The sequence below is a fragment of the Sciurus vulgaris genome (genome assembly GCF_902686455.1).
Source record: "Sciurus vulgaris genome assembly, chromosome: 1".
Taxonomy (NCBI): Eukaryota; Metazoa; Chordata; class Mammalia; order Rodentia; family Sciuridae; genus Sciurus; species Sciurus vulgaris.
The window spans coordinates 136,489,351-136,508,993 of NC_136461.1; the positions used below are offsets into that span (position 1 = coordinate 136,489,351).

At 39.9% G+C, this 19,643-nt stretch overlaps 1 protein-coding gene across 1 annotated transcript in view; it reads right to left on the reverse strand.

The window, feature by feature from the left end:
• TOX (thymocyte selection associated high mobility group box) overlaps window positions 1–18,741 on the reverse strand; it is a 292,226-nt gene extending 273,485 nt beyond the window's left edge. The window contains exon 1 of the mRNA XM_079124819.1: window positions 18,298–18,741. Coding sequence (XP_078980945.1) covers window positions 18,298–18,399 — 102 coding nt within the window. The 5' untranslated portion in view covers window positions 18,400–18,741. The remainder of the gene's footprint in view (window positions 1–18,297) is intronic.
• Between the last annotated feature and the right edge of the window lie 902 nt (window positions 18,742–19,643).

The following is a 19,643-nucleotide window of genomic DNA, read 5'->3' on the forward strand; positions in this document are numbered from 1 at the left end:
ATGCATAAATGAACACACAGGGATTCCAAGCTTCATAGTAGTCATATTTAGTTAGAGTATCGAAGTTGTCCAGTTCTTCCTTGGTTCACTCATCTTCTGTTAATAGTTCTTGTAACACAAGCACTAAGACTATTACTTCTATTAATTGCACAAATGGGTCCCCCACCCACAATGTTAGCACAATTCCTGGCACACAGTACCCTCTTGGAAAATATTGAATGAATAAATTAACCAATACCAGCACACACTGCATAAAGATGTTTTTATAAATAACAAGCCACATATATGATAGTCCTGTAAGATTTTATCACCTAGTGCTATTGTAGCTGTCTTAGTATGTGTACACACTATGAGGTTTGCAGATGAAATCACCTAACAAGGCATTTTCCAGAGGGTGCCCAATTGGCAGGTAATGCAGAACCATATTTACAAATATCATGCTGTGGGAACTGAGTCCACAACAAATCTGTGCCACATGTTCTAAAACCCACAGGAAAAAAAATGGGCTCTTGAGTTAGATATAAGGAATCTGCTTCTCTCTGTCATTAAGTTTTGTTCCATTTTTATGAGACCTCGTAAATAAATGTACATAAATGGCAGGCACAAGCTATGTGCTTCAACCTGGCCTGCCATTTTAGTTGAAACTTTAAAATACTTTCAGCAAGAGAAAATGATCTTGATTTAGATAAACATTAAATTCAAAATGCTCACCTGCTGAAAGTTTCTAAAAGAAAAAAAAATTGTCACTAAGGGGGAACATCCACTATTTGCATATGCCTGAGTGTTCATGACGAACTCATTTTTTTAAAACAGATCAAGAGCCGGACATGGTGGTGTATGCCTATAATCCCAGCAGCTTGGGAGGCTGAGACAGGAAGATCAAGAGTTTAAAACCAGTCTCAGTAACTTAGTGAGGTTCTAAGCAACTCTGTGAGACCCTGTCTTTAAATAAAATATTTAAAAGGGCTGGGGAGGTGGCTCAATGGTTAAGTAGCCCTGGGTTCAATCTCCAGTACCAAAAAACAAACAAATAAGCAAACACAAAACAAAACAAAACACAAAAACAACACAGATGAAGTATTTAATGAGGTAAAGAAGGAGGAAACAAACAAACAGAAACTAAAGAACACCTTGATTTAATGGTGTGTTTTGGACAAAAGATAGGCCGGCATTTATGGAGAAATCCTCCATGCACAAACCTAAAATCAATCCATGCCACACAGTCTAACTGGAGCTATTGCTGTTCAAGTCAGTGGGTCCTTGAACTTTATCCTAGTGATGGAGAAGGTAGGAGAGGATGATGCCCAGAAATAGAAGTCCCCTGTAGGAAAGAAAAGATGCAGGTGGGGGGAGAGAGCTTTAATAAAAAGGCAGCTAAAAAATAATCCAAAGGAATCTTGAAAATGATGTCAATTGTCACACAAATTACCTCTGCCAGTGGTGAAAGGGAGGGAAGGAAGGAAGACTCCAAGTGTTGACCGTTGGTTGTGTTACAGTACCCATTCTGTCCTACACCTATCCCTACTCCATCTCCAAATCATTCCCATAATTGTTCTTTTTCTTCACGATCCCTTCCCTTTCTCGGACTTCCCAAATTCTTACAAGGTTGAGTTCTATACTGATGCCTAACAATATGATACCACTTCATCTATCATCAAGCATTCTCGATTTGTGCCAGCAACTCTCCCAGCTATGCACAGGATTTCTGACTTCTGTCCTTTTCATCCATCTCCCTGCAAAACCCAGCATCACTCCATCCATGGTGCCAGCAACCAGTGAGTCCTAGATAATCTTCCAGTTTAGACTAAGATCAAGAATATTTTGTTCAAGTTTCCTATCAAAAAAAGATAGTAAGTGAAAGTCCAGGAAAGAATTAGAGTGCTTAAAATATTCCATTTTGTGTAGCAGAGATGAACTAACCAAAGGAACTCCTTTTTCAAGCCCTCTAGTCCATTTTTTAACAGTAAAGACAAAAGACCATTATGCTATCTTATGCTTCTCAAATTCATATCCCTAGTAGCAATACAATATTGCAAAGGGGAACTACAGAACAGCCTGACCCATCTTCTTAGAACATAGGGTTGACTCAATTCTATGTGATATAACGTATCCAATTTATTTTAAAACAGACAGGGATGTGTTATACAATATAACATAAAAGCCACATTCTCCTTTTCCTTGTCTTTTTGGCATTGCTGGAAATGGAAGCCAGGGCCTTATTTATACCAGGCAAGTGCTCTACCTCTGAGTTACATCCCTAACCCCAAATCCATGTAATTCTTAAAGATAAAATGTTAGCCTTCTAAGACCTATGTAGATTTTGGAGTTACTTCCTGGTTCCTCCTCCATTCATTAACACTTCAGTGGAAAAAACTTTAGAACTTTACCAAGTAGTACTGGAAGATTGTGAGAGAACTTCAAAAGCAATAGAGAATTCTGAATATGTTTGGACACTTTAAATATATATCCTAAATTTCCTAATAATATGTATATTTGTCACTGAGCAAGAAATTTTGGAAAAGTAATTACCATTAATTTCAGTGAATATAACACCACAATTTAAACAGATTACAGGTGGATTATGAAGACTACTCATTGACTGCTAATATTGATGCTGATAATGGCTTATTAATCCAAAATAATTCTCATGTAGATGACAAGACTCTAGGTACGCTTTAAGAAGTAAAATTTCAATGTAACTCAAACTTTTTGCTAACCTCTAAAAGGTAATCATTCACCTATTACTGGAAAAGTGGAAAAGTCATTAAAAAAAAAAGGTCAATACTGAATTATTCATCTTAATATGTGATTCCTTTGGAGAAGTCTTCTCTGGTACTTTTGTGTGTCTGTGGGGTGGGGTTTACTGGGGATTGAACCCGGGGGCACTTTACCACTGATCTACATCCCCAGCCCTTTGTAATTATTTGCTTTGAGGCAGTAAGTTGCCAAGGCCGGCCTCAAACTTGAGATCCTCCTTGCCTCAGCCTCTGAGTAACTGGGATAAATAGGCAAGTGCCACTGCATAGACTCTGGTATGTTCTCAACAGAGACAAACATTAGCCCGCCGATAACAGGCAATCTCAATTCCATCCCACTTTCCCCAGTCCCTTCTGTACAAGTACAGTGGTCATCTCTCTGTAATGTAGGCCTCTCCCTCCAATACAGGCAAGATCTTTCAATTCCCCTCACTCCTAACTGGTCCTAGTTTTCTCTCTGTGTTGCTTATTCCAAGGAGTCCCTCCTGCTTCACTGGTTCCCATTTCCCTCTAGAGATGCCCAATCTTGCCTGGGGCAGCTTTAACCCACCATATCAGACTCCTCCTCACATAGCCCATGAGGTCACATCTTCAAGTGTATTTCCTCATTCTATCCTTGGCAGCCTTTCACTAGAGGTTTTACAGCTTTTCACTAAAGAAAAACTTTTCAAGCTTGAATAATTAGTGTTGATACATCTCTCAGAGAACCAAAATTCTGTCACTCATTGCATTTCCTTTTTTGTTCCTACTGGGAGGGACCAAGAGCCTAATTTAAATATTTAATTATAGTTTCATTAATATGAAGGACAAGAAATATGTTTTGTCTGTTGCTTAGCTATGATATTTTATGTTAACTAACAGACCTAGTGTTCTTCTGCTTTGTTTGTTTGTTTATTTATTTATTGTATTGGTACTAGGGATTCAACCCAGGGTCTCCAGCATGCTAGGGTATATGATCTACAATTGAACTACACTCCCATCTCCTGTGTTTCTTAGTTTAAATTGTTTCACGTTCCATTGAAAAGAAGTAAAGAAGTCTAAAAAATAATTTCAAAAATTAGGTGTAACTTTCTTTCCCTTTCCTTGCTGCCCAATTTTTAAGGTCTACCAAAATACTGTCTCCTTCAGGAAGCATGGGGGATTGCTTCAACTCCAAGTCATCACTTTGCCATTTGTAACCCCAGCACTTTGACCACAGACATTTTATCATGTCAATTATGCTGCAGCTGCATTATGGTTATTTTTCATCCTCTCCTGATTGGCCACACGGAGACTGGGACCAGGTCTTACTCCTTTCTGTGCCTCTTCCAGCTCCCCTTCACATTTAGGGTAGGGATTTGCCTCCAGTTGGTGTTCGCTAAATGCTTCTCAGTTTCTAAAAATGAATTAAGTATGCCTTATTAACAATGCCTGAAGCTTCTTAACAAGTGTATTCCAAATTTTAAAAAAAGTCTACTTAGGCTAAAATATTCTTATTTCATCCTTGTGCAAATATTTGCATGGGAACTGCATCATAGCTACCTGGAAATAAGAAGTTATAATGGAAACAGTGACACAGCCCTAAGTGAGGCAACCGAAATAGGAACTACTTTAATACTTTTACTGAAATGTTCTCTGCTTGATAAAGTTCATTACCAGAATATCATCTTTAAAAGTGAAACGCATTCAGCTGAGCACTTTTTTTCATTTTGTAAATAGATTTTTTCCTTGCCTGAGCTCTCAGTAGAAAGTACAAAATAGTCTTCCATAACATTAGAAAAATGTCACCCCATACATAAAGCTGAATTTTTAAAATAAAATAGATTTTTCTGCTTTAGCATTTTAAAGGTACAGTAGTGTCTTTATATAGCAATCACCCCATTCTGCATACCATATTAAGGTTGAATCTTCAGGGTGCAATTTGGTATGTTCTTAATTGTGTTGAGATAACATATTAGAGCCCAGAACAAAGTTAAATCCCCAAGGATATCCTAAGGCTATAAAGTCACTATCCTTTCAACATTACCCTCCTTATTACAATGGTTATATTTAAAATGACCCTGGCACTAATCTTTTTCTCACCTATTCAAAATGAAATAGAAAAATAGCTATGTTCTAAATTTACAACCTAAGTGTCAAAGTTTCACATCATATCAAATGAAAAATTATACATAGCATATGCATTATGAAAATGAAAATGTTTTTTGTTTCTACATTAATAAGTTCTTCATCTGTCTGGGGTTGTTGTAGCCAATGTTACCTTACAAAGAAAATTTCACTGCACTTTGAAGTCTCAAGTATATTGGATTTTAGACATTTCAATAGGCTAATGGAGTATTACTACCACTGTATCTTGGTAAAGAAATAACGATAAGTAGAAATACATCTTTGATCTTCTATGTCATCAACTGAGAAGCCATTTTTCTAAGTAATTAACATTCATATATTTATATGTCATTTTACAGTGATCATTATGTTATTGCTATTTTCATAAACATTCAGATACAATGTTATGAACCTTCCACTTCTTAGAAATGCACCCTCCCACACGCCCACCTAAGGTTTTTTCTAAAGTTTGTAAGTTATAGAGAGGCAGTTGACCTCAGTAAATTTTTCCACTGGCTTACATTTTTTCTTTCTTTTCAAAGTCCCCTTTGGGGGGTGGGGAGAAAGATAAACACATTTCCTATAGCAAGTGCCATAAGAAAAATATGTTCTGGCAGACTTTTCCCAACTTGTAAAGGAGAAGAATTTACATCATCCAAGTATATTATAAGTGCAGAGAGTAAAAGAAAGAAATCTCTAAATAGATTTTTGTTCCACTTTCAAACTCTGAAGCTGAAGGAACACAAGTGTTTCACTTCAGAAATGAATAACGAACCACTGGTACACATACACCTTTCTCTTTTTGGAAAAACTGCACATAAAAGAGCATTTTTTGGCTCGGCTGACCTGCAGAGATATGGAGCTAAGCAGAGTCATGAATTCACTCACTCTGATATGCACACATGATACGCAATTAAAATCTCCATTCACATTCCGGCCGGGTTGTCAATCATGAGGAAAGCCTTTTTGACAACATTCAGTGAAGCGTACCAACTAACCGCTCCACAGGAACTTAAACAGTAACAGCTTTTCTTACTAGCAAGAACGATTTTTTTTTTTTTAACCAAGATCGTATTCAGTTTCTAAGAAATCATTATGCTCTGAATTTTAGGATCTTTCATTAAAAATGAAAATGTGTCAAAAAGATTTTGTCTGGCAAGCTATGTGATGTCATACCTAGAGAATAGGAGGTATGTAAAAAAGTCTAGCCTTTTCAACTGGAGGAATCTGTTAAACTCTTTTTTTTTTTTTTTTTTTTTTTTTTTCCTGTTTAGAACAATGAACAATGATCTTATAAAGCAGTTTGCTGGGGGAAATGTACCATTTCTAATTCATTCTGAAGTTTTTTCACTTGAATTTTAAAACTTTTAAAATACTCTCTAAACTCACATGAAAAGTGACCAACCAGTTTATCAGCCAATGGGAAAGTGACTTTTTTAATCATGAGAAGAATATATAGCATGTTAGAAATATTGCATGCATCAATCCTTTCAATTTATGGAGCTCTATAGAAAATATTATGCACATAAATTCTTTCCGGATGAACCCAGAAGGTACTTTGCTCATAACTTAGTTTCTGTAGAACATCTAATCAAAGACTGTGCCCTTCCTAATAGCATATTAGTGTGCTTTAAAGCCATAAATCCATAAAAACAGGGCCCAGTAAAATTGAATACAGGATGCTTGTTAATCTGCTGCTGTGTCTGTTTTGAGCAACTAACCTTGGATTACAAATTTGAAACAAGTTAATACTATCAGATATTGGAATATTTGTCTTCTTACTTATCATGCTTTGTAACTGAGAGAGCAGATGCATCCTGACCATTAACAGTCATGACAAATTGCCTTGCTAATGATCGTTACACACTGAAAGTGCCATAACTGATTAAACTACAATTTCCCACTAACAGATAGAGAGAGAGTTAGGGACTCCAGCAGTGGGTGACTCTGATATTCTGCCAACAGGCCTTCGGGGCACAGTGCGATATTTAGAAAAACACTCCAAATTCCATATGAACATATTCTGAAACCCTACGTGTATACAACAGGTTTTTAAAGCACATTAGGTAAAACAGCTTAGGTTGTAGCTGTGAGCCATGCAAAATAGATGTGTTTTAACTATTTAGTACCCTTGCAAATACAAGTTAAGGAACATTCTCTGATGTGGGTTTTTCTCTCTCCCTCTTTCCCTTTCCCCGCCCCCAAAACATTGCGTGTGCTTTGCATTTCACATAAAATCTTTCTTTTGTCAGTTCCTTTGTTGGTGCAAAATTGGCAGCAGTTCAAATTCAAAGTACTCCTATTCATTTACTGACCGATGTCATTGTAGTTCACATCAGCCAGAGAGCTAAGCTCTAAAAAACATAAAAGACTTGCTTCACCACTGACGAATAATGTGTACATTTTTACAGAGCTTAAACCTTAATGCTTTCCCTGAAACTAACAATACAGTATATCTTATCATTCCTTTTTCACAAGCAGGCAGCTGCTGAAACGCTTGCCACTTCAAAATATCAATTGCTTGCCAGAGTTGTCCTCAACACACCCTGTCAAACTCATGTATATTGTGCAATGAAAATGGTGCAGGACTGAAAGCTAGAAATTGTGTCAGATTCTGCTGTAAGGATATGATGTGCAAAGAACAATGTATGACAACCGTAGAGACTACAAACAATGGCACCGGAGCCAGGGACTTCATAGATCACAACTGCGCCTGTACATATTTTATTGTAGGCATTATATATTTAAAGCATGACAAATGTACCATTGTACATTATGTGCTGCACACACAGAAGCTCCTCCTACTAGTTCGCCTTTTGCATTTCTCCTGATGATGGGAACATAGTTGAGTTGCATTTTTTTCTCCTTTTAAAACATTTGAGGTTCCCAAATCATAAAGGAAAACAACACACACACACACACACACACACAATCTCACACACATAAGGTTATCAAAATGAGTAACAGAAAACAGAAGACAATAATACAAGATGAGAAAATGAGATCTTGATCACTTTTGGCTTCTCTCTAAGGACACAAAAGCAAGGATTATCTTAGATAAGCACCAACTGAGGGTATGAAGACAGGGACACTATCACTATGCCTATAAACTGTTGTCTACCTAATTTTAATGCAGATAAGTGCTGGCTTATTGATTTGCACGTTTTTCCAGCAAAATGGAAATCCCATGTGAATATGTTCTTTGTGTGCAGAAAATATGGCTTAAGAAGCTTTTACTATTATTGCTTTCCTATGCCAAAAGAACAATTAAGAAAATAATATTTCACTGTATCAGGTCTATAAACCAATGCCGATTAATTTCACTTTACATTTAAAATATCCCTCCCCACTCCCCGATTCCCTCTGTGTACTTGAAATGGTTCTGGGTACTGAAAAGTTGTTTTACTCCTAAACCTTCCTTAAATAACATGGAAAACCTGAAAATATTCTCACTTTGGAACACACATACTTAATTATAAAGGGACTTATGGCACAGCAACCCGACCTTAATTCAGGCAACGACTGTGGAAATGGAAACATGTTTATGGGAGAAGATTAGTATGAATATATATTAATCTCTTCTATGACCTAGCTTAGGTTATAAAACCTTTATCACACAAGTAGCTTGGAGTGGAATTAGCTGACTGGAGGCTAAGGAAAATGAACAGATAGGCTGTTAAGGTGTTAATAAATATTTTGGAAAAAGAATAGGTGGTTTAGGTGCTTAGGGGTTCTGACCTTTGCTGTGTTGATTAGTGGGACAATGATGCATTATTAACACACAGCAGCTGTACCTGAACTACAGCCATGAATATAATAGCCTTTTATAGCCATCAGGGGAGTGAGGTAGGAGGCCTTTATTAACCACTACACATGATTAGCACATTATGTGAACTTTAGTAGGCAAATTATCTCTTATTGAAATATAATGTTGGTTATAACTAATTGTAAACATGATTCTTCAAAACTTCTCAGTGAAAAAAAAATCCAATTTTTTTTATTGCCATTCAGCTCAATGTTGGCTGGCAATGGGCAAGGAAAACATGTTCCATTGTGGGATGTGCTTCTAAAGGCTAAATTTCAAAAGGTAGGATGCTGCAGAAGCCTGACTTTAAAATTATTCAACAGGACAAATCCAGTGACATTAGATTCATGCAAACTTTCTCTCCCTAATGAAGTAAAAGTGTTTAGGAACTAGGAAAACAACTTTGGGATTTTTTTTTCTTCTTTTTTATTTCTTTAATAAATTCTTTAAAAATTAGTTTTGCAGTAAATTTTTGAGTTACCTTGAAAAATAACAGCATAATTTATTTCAAAAAGCTTAATTTTGGGAGAGGAAAGATTATCCCATTAGCCTTAGTAACTGCACAGAGCTCTGAGAGTCCATTATGAACAGTCTTTTATGCCCTAGCAGAAAGTCATTAACATAAAATAAATCATTAGCTTTGATATTAAGCTTCTACTATCTGCAGGTTTCTATGATTAATGTTCATGACTGCATCTGCCAAATGATAAAATATACTTTTTTGTTGAAAGGTTATCCTGCCTCTTTATTATTAACATTTCTTTATACAATTGTTACTGGCATTTTAGGCAGAGGGGTATTGGCATCAAAAGGAAGAACTGGCTTTGACACGGGTATGAAGATGCTAGTGCATAAAACACTGTCCACCAATTTTTAAATTAACCATTTCACTGAGTTAAAAAGACTTAAGAAAATCAGGTAGATATTCTTTCAATGTAATTGGACTTTCTTTAGACCCAGTTGGCCCATCTGTTAATTAATCTTGCACATTTCTCTGACCCATATATCAGAGGAAGGTGCAGAGACACAAGATTGCTTCCCTGAAGTCAGGAACTACAAGAGAGTACTTCCCTCTTTAGCAGTTATTCTCAACTTTTATCTTATCTTCTTATAGTGCAAAATGGGCAACCGCCCCCATCAATAGCATCTCTCTCATTAGGTGGCTGGACCCTGAATGTGGAGAAGGGAAAAGAGCCCCCCTGGGGGGCTTATCAACATCTGAGGGAGGCAGATTACAGGCTGTACCTACACATGTCCCATTTTCCCAAATCCGCCTCTGACCCTCCAGAAACGTTATCTCTTTCACTCCCTTCCCGAAAGAATCACTGCTCTACAACTTTTGAGAATGCTTTTATTCCAGGAGGATAGCAGGAATGGAAGAAATGGGAGTGAGAGTACAGTGTTCTGCTAAGGCCCACCATTCTTTGAATTTTTGAACGTCTTTCCCCACAGGCTTGTGAAATAATATACTTCTGTTGATTTCTTAGTTTTCATAAGGTTTTCTTCATACACATATAAATTATTTTTTCTACTGGATACATGGAATATTGAGACAAAAATGGAGACAAATATTGAGACAAACATTTAAAATGTTTTAGTGTCAGAACTTTTACCAGCCACAGAACAAAGTCAGGCTTATTAAGAGAATGGGAAACAGAAAGGGAGAGAATCACATCCTCTGGTGTTCAGCTTTATTTGGTCCAGAGGGTAAGTCAACTCAGGGACAGCAGGCTTAGGGACACCAGGTCTTAATTTCAAATCATCAACAAAACAGTGACTTCTATTCAGAAGAACATAGGATTTTCCTCAAAAAAAAAAAAAAAAAAAAAAAAAAAAAAAACCCTGATTTTTAGTCTTATTAGATTACAACAAGTTAAAGTCCTGCCATGTGAAAAGCATCGTTTCCTGAGAAACATGTCTACGTTTCTTCAAAGGGAGTGAGTGGTCATGGGGTATTCCTAGTAATTAAGATGACTCCCCATTGCTGTTATGCCCACTGATGGAGTCTGCCATTGAGGATGAAATCTCATACGTTTATGGGCAGATGTAGATTCAGAAGCATGAGAAACAGAAACACATGCATACAAGCACATATATGCACAAAAGTATGTGTTAGCGCTCATGTACACACACATAGAAACACACTATTTCTCTGGCAGGTTACTCCCTGAGAATGGCACCCAAGGTGGCAATCAAAAGACACTTTTTGCAGAAGCTGTTCATACCTACTATGGATGAGATATAATAACTTGTAAGTCCACATGATAACTCAAAATACGTCATATTTTCTTAACCACTGGTAAAGTTTCTTACCAACCATGGCCTTCATTTAATTAGGAGTTCTTTCAAGACAGTTTCATAAAAGGCCATCACTGAAAAGTGAAAAACAATAAACACTTGGCAGAAGCAGAACCATTTAAAACTGGTAAGTGAAAATGGAAAAAAGAAAAAGCATTGCCACTGGTTTCATGACACTTGATACTCTAAACAGACATCAGTGATTTTTTTATGAGTAAAATGGAAATATGAAGATAGCTTTTCAAAGTTAACTTCAAACTTTTTCATCAAGTAAGGCAAACTTGCCATAGATCAAACTAAAGAGGTCTGGGAAAATACTGCTACCTCCTGCCATGAAAGAGCCGAGAGTTTCTTTCTAGTATGACCCTCCCTCCTATCTTCCTGCTGCACCATCCACTGCCAAGCACAGAGCAATATGATGTTCCCATTTTCAAAATGAACGCTGTAGGGAGAAACACGTTATAACCAGGAAAAGCTCATTCAGGTTAATGTGAATTCTGTATCTCAAAGTATTATGGAAGAATTGCTATAATTAACAGTCTGTTGGCACTTCTATTATAAACCACATTTCTAAGCAGTTTATAACTCAACTGTTTTTAATGAGAAATTGCTCTTCAGGATAAGACTTGGCAGAGAGGGTTTAAAACAAAAATTCTCAAATTCATGAGGGTAGATGTAAACTGTACTACTTTGGCACTCTGGGATTCCTAGTGGACAGTCCACATAACACAAATCATTCTCAATCAAGGGAAGCCACAGGCTACTGATTCTAAAAAGTAAACGTTCAGAGAAGATCAACTGCAGGTATATCAACAACTCCAAAGTAGATGTCAATGAAAGATCAAAAGGGCATCCATAAGTTAGCTGGCAAAATTAATACCTTATGTATACATTCAATTTAAACAAACAAGGGAACATTCCTGAAGTTAGATGCTTCAAACAGAAGCTTCTTGCAGGCAGGAAGCATGATTCGGATTGTTGGGGCCACTGTATCTATTAACTACATTGTGCTACTGTCTTCTTTTGTCCTAAAAGTATAAATTTTAGATTCTTGGATTTGGGTGCAACTGATACTAGTTTTATTCTAATCAATAATATCTTAAAAATGCAATAATTAACAGCACTTAGTCAATTCAAGATAATTATATTTCATTTTTATTGAGACACAAAATGAATACCCTTCTCAGAAATCATAAGATTTACACTCGGAATTAAACTATAGAGGTATAAGTGATCTAAATTTGGTCAGTTCAATAAATTCCGTATGGCCTACTCTGCCCATTTTAGTTATCTACGTATGTTTTGTTGAGAACACATAAGCATGCTAACCCTTCTGCTCTCTGTAAGTGTAACCCATCTCACTGCATGCCCACCAAGGATCATAGGCCCATCGTCATGCCATTCGGGAGACCAATCAAAGCTTTCCGGCTGAGGACAGACTTAAAGGAGTTCATCTCTGAGCTCTCAACACATTGTACATGATGGGAGTAGGGTAGTGGGAGGGAGAGTAGGATAGTTTAGAAATATCAACTATGGTTATTTTTCCTCTCAGCACCATATACAAGTTTTCTTAGTAAATTATTATAGACTCTATGCTTTCATTCAGATGAGGGAAGGGGAAAGAAGAATAGCATAATTTCAAAAAGTGAATATGGGCCTCAGGGCTGGCAGGTTCAAGTAAACCAGAAAACAGAGCCAGGATTCTGGTGGAAGAATGCATTTGTTACCCTGATTATGATAAAGGACGATAGTGAACCGGAAGGGGAAGAAGGCAGACAAGACAACCTCAAGGGTGAGTTAAAAGCAGAGGGAAAAGAGTTCAGATTAGAAAGTACACACTTCTAGTTCAGAGTGAGACCAGAGGAGAGGGCTAGGGATATGGCTCAGTGGTAGAGCACTTGGACACACACACACACACACACACACACACACACACACACACACACACATATATACACAGGGAGGATTGGAGAGAAGAGTGAGATGGGGTTGGCCCTGGAGTAGAGGTAGTTGGGGAGGGGCTATGAAGTCAGGAGGTGAGAGACCTGCAGTTGAGGGCTGGTTTCAATCAGGGAAGGAAGGATTACCAGTATTTGAGACATATCCCCAGGGTCTTTTCAACTTTCTAGTGTCTTAGCAAAAGGTTGGGGAGCATTAGAATAATTCATCCTTCACAGCTAATAGACACCCCCTTTCTAGGCTATCCCTTTGGAATTAAGCCCATCACACACAAACACACACATATAAAACAGTATGACCACTAGAAATAGCCCCACACAACAAAACCAACATTGGAGACTCAGTTTGGTACCCAGGAAGGCACTGTTAACATTTCCCTACTTCTTTCAAATGCCTTACTGCTTTTCTGTTTTCAATTCCTTTGCAAGCCCAACATTAAAAAAAAAAAAAAAAAATCTACACTACACATTCAATTAGATATTTAAATATTAATTGAGTTTTTCAACCAAAGCAAAATATTGAATTCTCCTTACTATTATCATTCAGTAACTTTTAAAATAATGCCAAATTGTGAGAATAATGAACTGCAAGTCATATTATAAATAATATCAGACCTCTCCAGAACTCAAAACTATAAGTTTCTTTGCAGAGACATTTAAAACTGGATTTGTGACACTGAAATATCCCACAAAGTCAAGATAGCTACTTTTGAGGTTTTTGTGTGATATCTGATTTAGTGGCCAAGTCCATATGATTTCTTGGTTTATGCTTTTCCTTACTTAAAATTTCATTTAAAACATATTTAAAGACCTCAAAACTTGTAGGAGGTGCCAGCTAATAAAACTCCCAGGGGAGTTTTAATTATACAAATGATGTATGAAGTATCCACTATGAATTTCCCAAAGTCCTAGAAGTTATGAATTAAGACAGAGAATTAATCAAGCATGATGCTCTAAATGGCCTAAGTACCTCCCCTTTCTCCCCACCCTCCTTTTTTTCCTTACATTTATTAATCAAAATAGGAATCATGACTCCATCTTAGTGTGCTTGCAATTCTTCTATTTGAGATGTGATGAGTTTTGCCACATTAAAGGAAAATACATAATACAGTATACATAGAAAAATAACCTCAAAGGAGATTTTGTAGTGACTATAATCAATCTTGTTTTCTCAAAAGTTATCACATGTCTAATGTTTGCCCTGACATTCGAGAGCAGAGTTTATCACAATAGGACCTTACTCCTTCATTTATATGGAAAGAATATACACAGTCCTCTCTCATTTCAATACAAAAGCCCAGTACTCTAAATGCCCATTATTCTTTACTTTAAATATAACTAGTATTAAACATGGGTTTATGTTTTGAACTCCCTCACTTTTAAATTCACCAAAGAAAGACTCAGTACATGATTCTGCAAAAGCAACCACTAAAAACAGTAAAGCCCATTATTTCCCCTCCCACTGTTGGCAAAGGTCAGCATCCCTGTCATTAGCCATGTCATAACATAATTGTATTACTGCTCCTTATGTGGGCAGATACTGAGCAATAACTGAACATATCACATCATTGTAAAAATGAAAAAGTGCTATATCTTTGTCCTATTTTAGCATAAAATCAGTGAAAACAATCTTTAGAAATGACACTGCAGTAAGAAACTGAAAGGAGCTGTTATTACTCTGAAGGTATATATTTAAACTGATGATTTGACATCTTCAACTAGAACAAAAAGTAGGGCTATATTTTAGCACTGAACTCCAATTGTGAGCTCATTTAATCCAATTTCTTTTGGTAACATTCAGTTCAATTAAGGGACACAATGTTACTTAAAATAGTCTAATTAGATGAAATTCCACTCTGGTACCCATCTTTCAATGTCTGAAATATAACTATGCTTTCAGCTGCAAAGAAGTGAATACTGTTCCCTCCAGCATACGTTTCTGTCCAGTCTCTGAGCGGCACTGCTATTTCAAAGGCTGACCTATATACAACATCATGCCATCAGTTCTGTTTGTATAAGGGATGCTTCATACACTTGCTATAACCAACATCACTTGCATTGTTCCTGCAAAGGGCTATGTGAACATGAAGGCCAGTTTGCACAGTGACATGTTCATAATGTAATGTGTTCTTACAATTGAGCACTGGATTAAACTGTTTCCAAAACTACCTTCTACAGAGTTTATTAACTGAAAAATGTAAGTAGTGTCTTGGTAATCTACAGTGCAGCAGTACTGGAAAGTGTCTGTGGGGGAAAACAATCACATTTTAGTTTAGAAAAGCTTCAGGAAGAGGATATTCATTTTCTCCATTAGGGTCTCTACTGACATTGAAAAAATGTCACTGAGAAACTACAGTTACAATTGCATGACACTAAAGCACAGAAAGATGCTGGTTCCACAGGAATTTAGCACACCAACATTAAATAGTAAAGTGTTCACAATTTAAAATAAAATAATTAGTAATTTATAATCTTATCATCCTATTAAAAACAAATAACCTGTCAAAGTGACTGTTATTTGTAATAAACTTCATGTTCATTACACCGTGGAAGGGGGCAAGATTTACTTTTCAGTCCTGTCTCTATTCTTGTCTCTATTGGTAAGTCTGATCCAACTTGTTTGTTTTTTTTTTTAAATGTAGATACTGATTTCTTTCTTTGCTTTTTCAGAACTTCTGCCTTTCTTCCATATCTCTGCAAATCTACTTAAGTCATCACAAAAAGAAAAAAGAGAGAGAAAAAAAAAAGAATGCTACTTGAATAAAATCTAAGCAACTAAAATAGTGGAGGTAGACAGAAATTTCATACCAAGGTTAATCATGATGGAGTAGAAAACACAAGTGTCTGGGCTTTGTGGGGTCTTGAAACCTACTCAGTACATTTAATATAATCAGGGATCAGTGACAAATATATCTGATGGACTGCTACACAGGAATGGACAGGAGAAGGCATCCCTGGAGAAACATATCCATGAAGTCTTTTCCGACTATTAGAAATGTGTCTTATGACTTTGCATTTTTAAAAATCCATTATTCCCTGGGTAAGTTAAATAGAAGACTTGCAACTAGTCTATAGAAAGGATGGCTAATTTGCATTTAAAAAGAACAGTTTGCTTCTTATACACAGGGTGACTTAAAAGGAACTTCAATGAGCTAGTAAAGAAATTCTGAAGACTTTCCAAATTAATTTATTCAATTCACAGCACAACCCACTAAAATTATTTAAAGCACTTAATTAGAAAATGATTTAATATATTGAAGTAATTCCTGATTTTCCAAAGCATTTAACTTTTAAATTAAATCTGACCCTACTATCACAAGTATGGAGAGTGAAATGTGTATCCAAGTCATTACCTTCTTTTTGAAGCCTAAAATCACTGATAAATTTAATAAGATTTGTCCCAGTTTTATTGCCAGAATGATTCTGATCTTTTGGTTCTGGTAACTACTATGGAACAAATGTCTTTAAGAAGACAGAACAGCTACTTTATTGTTTCTTATTAGTAGGATCATTCTTATTGTAAGCAAAATAAAAGGTAACAAAACATAAAATACCTAAGGGTAAAGGCAAAACAGATTTCAGATGAAAAGAACTATGTTACCAGCAAATAATGAAACTTCATCACATAAACTCTTCTGCACTTGTCAAAGTTCCCAATACCTTTCAACTTGCCCCTAGCGAAAGGACTCCCGGTGTAAAGCCTCTGTCTTCACAAGATAGATTTTCCTCTTTTCTAACTTTCCTAAACATCAGCACGAACACAGCACAGCCCTTTTGGTGGGTCTTAAACTGTACACAGCATGGAGGAGCTTCTCCACAGGGTGATGCCTGTGGTTCACTTAACTCACAGCTCTCTCTCTCCCCTCTCTCTCTCCCCTCTCTCTCTCTCCTCTCTCTCTCTCTCTCTCTCTCTCTCTCTCTCTCTCTCTCTCTCTCTCTCTCTCTCTCTCTCTCTCTCTCTCTCTCTCTCTCTCTCTCTCTCTCTCTCTCTCTCTCTCTGTGTGTGTGTGTGTGTGTGTGTGTGTTTGTATGTATCAGATTGACCAAGACTTGGAGCTAGGAGTCAGTCGCGTGGTGGGGAGCCCAGGGTTTGAGAATACCGCCTGCTAAACACCTCTGTATCTGGTTAAAAAGCTTTTTGGTGAAGATTCGCTACCAGGCAAATGGTGGTAGTTCCAGCGATTTTTCTCCTGAAATTCACCGAGGGGGTCTACATATAAGTGCCTGCAGGGGCTGTGAGAGTCAGGCGGGTTTATCACCAAGCGAGAACTGGGCGTCTAAAAGGCCCGCCCGAGTCTCGAAGAACTCAGTTCTCCTCGCCAACCTTCATCCCGCGGGACTGCTTAGACACGTCCAACAAGCCCCCGGCAAGAGCGGCTGTGACTCTGCGGTTCCCCTTGGGGTCTGGTCCTTGCGTGTCCTCCCGCTCCGGGAAGACAGTGTGAGCAGCCCGGAGAGTAACCCCTTCCCTACGTTTCCCTGACCTAGTCATGGTCTTAGCTGAGCTCCGCAGGAACCCCGACCTTGCCACCATTCCGGGTCACCAGCGTGGTACACCTTGTCCAGGTCCCCTGGGACATGGCACCCAGGGTCGGCAGGTTGCACGTGCAGCCCAACCCCGCATCCTACTTCAATCCGACACTGAGTGCGTGAGCTTTGGACTTGAACGCGACGCACTCCTCTGGCTTCCAACAAACTTGCAAATTTCCGCGCGCACCCAGCAAACAGGAGCTGTCCTCCAAATCCTGACCTGGCTAGCCCGCTAAGTCCTGGTCGGCTTAGGCCAGCACCGAATTCTGGGCTTGACTGCTGGAATCCATTTGGGAAACCAGAATTGTCCTACAATTTTCAAGGGTGGGGGGCGGGGACCCTTCCCGTGTTCCTGTACCCCAGCTCCCGGCTTCTGCCCTGGCAACTAATCCGGGCTGAGAAGCGATGCCACAAGCTCCCGCTGCCCGGGAGATGGAGGGAGGGAGAAGGAAGAACTGAGAAATAAACTGAATTCTTTTACTCTACCTCCGTTCCCAGACCCCAGACACACCCCCAAAGTATTCCGTGGTTTCCCTCTTATTTTAACGCCCCTCCGCCCCCCCCTCCCCGGCAAACCTAAGCAGGGATCCCTAATCGCGAACAGCAGGAAGGAAAGAATCCGAGCAAATCGTGTCACTTTCCGCACAATCGTGGTGTTTGGCAAACCCCCGGAGCAGCTCCACAATATTTACTACCCCAGCGCACGCAGGGCTGCAGCGGGCTGCGAGCCGAGCGCTCCCAGGACCGGTCTCCAGCGAGCCGGCCCCGTCCGGTAAGCCGGCCCCACTGCGGCTCGGCCGCCGCCGCCGCCCCCCTCCCGGGATCAAGCAGCAGAACACGGTGGAAACAAAAGCAGAGCGTTCACCTTGTTGCAATAGTAGGGGTCCAGGCAGGGAGAAGGTCCCAGACAGGGAGCGTCGGGCGCAGCGGCGGGCTGGGCTGGAGGTGGATAGAATCTTACGTCCATTTCACTCTCACATCAAGCAACTCCTTTTCTTTTCCTTTTTTTTTTTTTTTTTTTTTTTTTTTTTTTAAAGTGTTCAGCAAAACAAGCTTAGACGGAAAAGAGAGAGGTGTCTGGGCTCAGGAGTAAAAGAAACACCTTCCTTCCCTCACATCCGTTTGTGGTTTGTTTAAGAAGAAGACGAGAAAAAAAAAAAAAAAAAAAAAAAAAAAGAAAAGAAAAAAAAGAGGGGGGAAAAGCGCTCAACTCTCCCCCAAGCCGCGGCGCGCACCCGTCGGCGCAGAGCGCGCAGCCTGCTCCGCCGCCGACTCTCCGCCCCGCCGCCGCCTCTCGGCCGCCGCCGCCGCTGCCGGGCAGGTAACTTCATGCGCTCATTGTCCCCCCGCCCGCCCCCCCCATCCCCGCCTCCCGCGCCCCTTGCCGACCGGCACACGCGCTCGGGCTCTAGGTACTGGGCGTTTTATTGGAGACTCTGAGTTGCTCTGCTTTTAGTTTATTTTCTCCACCTTGGAGGCCCGGGATTGGCGAGAGGGGATCTAGAGGGGGACAGGACTGGAGGGGGACGAGCGCCCCAGGTCGGGCGGGGTGGGGAGCAATGCGGGACGCGGGCTGCTCGGGGTCCAATGGCTGCTGCTGGGGACCGGGGGCTGGAAGAGGGAGGAGCAGAGGAGGAGGAAAAGGAAAGTGCGGCCCGGCCGGGGTAGAAGCAGCGGGACCCCGGGGAACAGCCTCTGTGCTCAAGCCGCGCTCCGCAAGGCAGTGCGTCCCACACAAAGAGGCTGGCGAGCTGGAGCACTGGCGGCCTCCGGGCACCGCGGGGAGCCCGCAGCGAGGGGGCGCTGTGGCGCACCCCACCCCGCAGCCCCGCCCCAGGGCCCGCCTCGGCCCCACCCCGTTCCCACTGCCCCCTCTGCCACCGTCCCCACCTCTTTCTCCGCGTCCCCCACCTACCCCTCAGCGGTTGTCCCTGCCCCTGCCACTATCCTCTACTCCCCTCCAGTGGTGGGGGTGACTTTTCTGCCCAGCGTAGCTCCTGGAGACCGTAAACCCACAGGGAGCGCGACCCCTTTGCGCGTTGTTAGTGGGCGACTGTCCAAGGGACCCGAGCCGATTGCGGGGCGAGAACCCGCCTGTCTGCGAATAGATGGGTTTAACAAAGTGGCCCCCCTTATTTCTCACTCCGCCTGCAGCCCGCACCTCTTTTATCCATACCCCACTAGAGGGTTTGTGAAGGCTGAGGCTGCCTT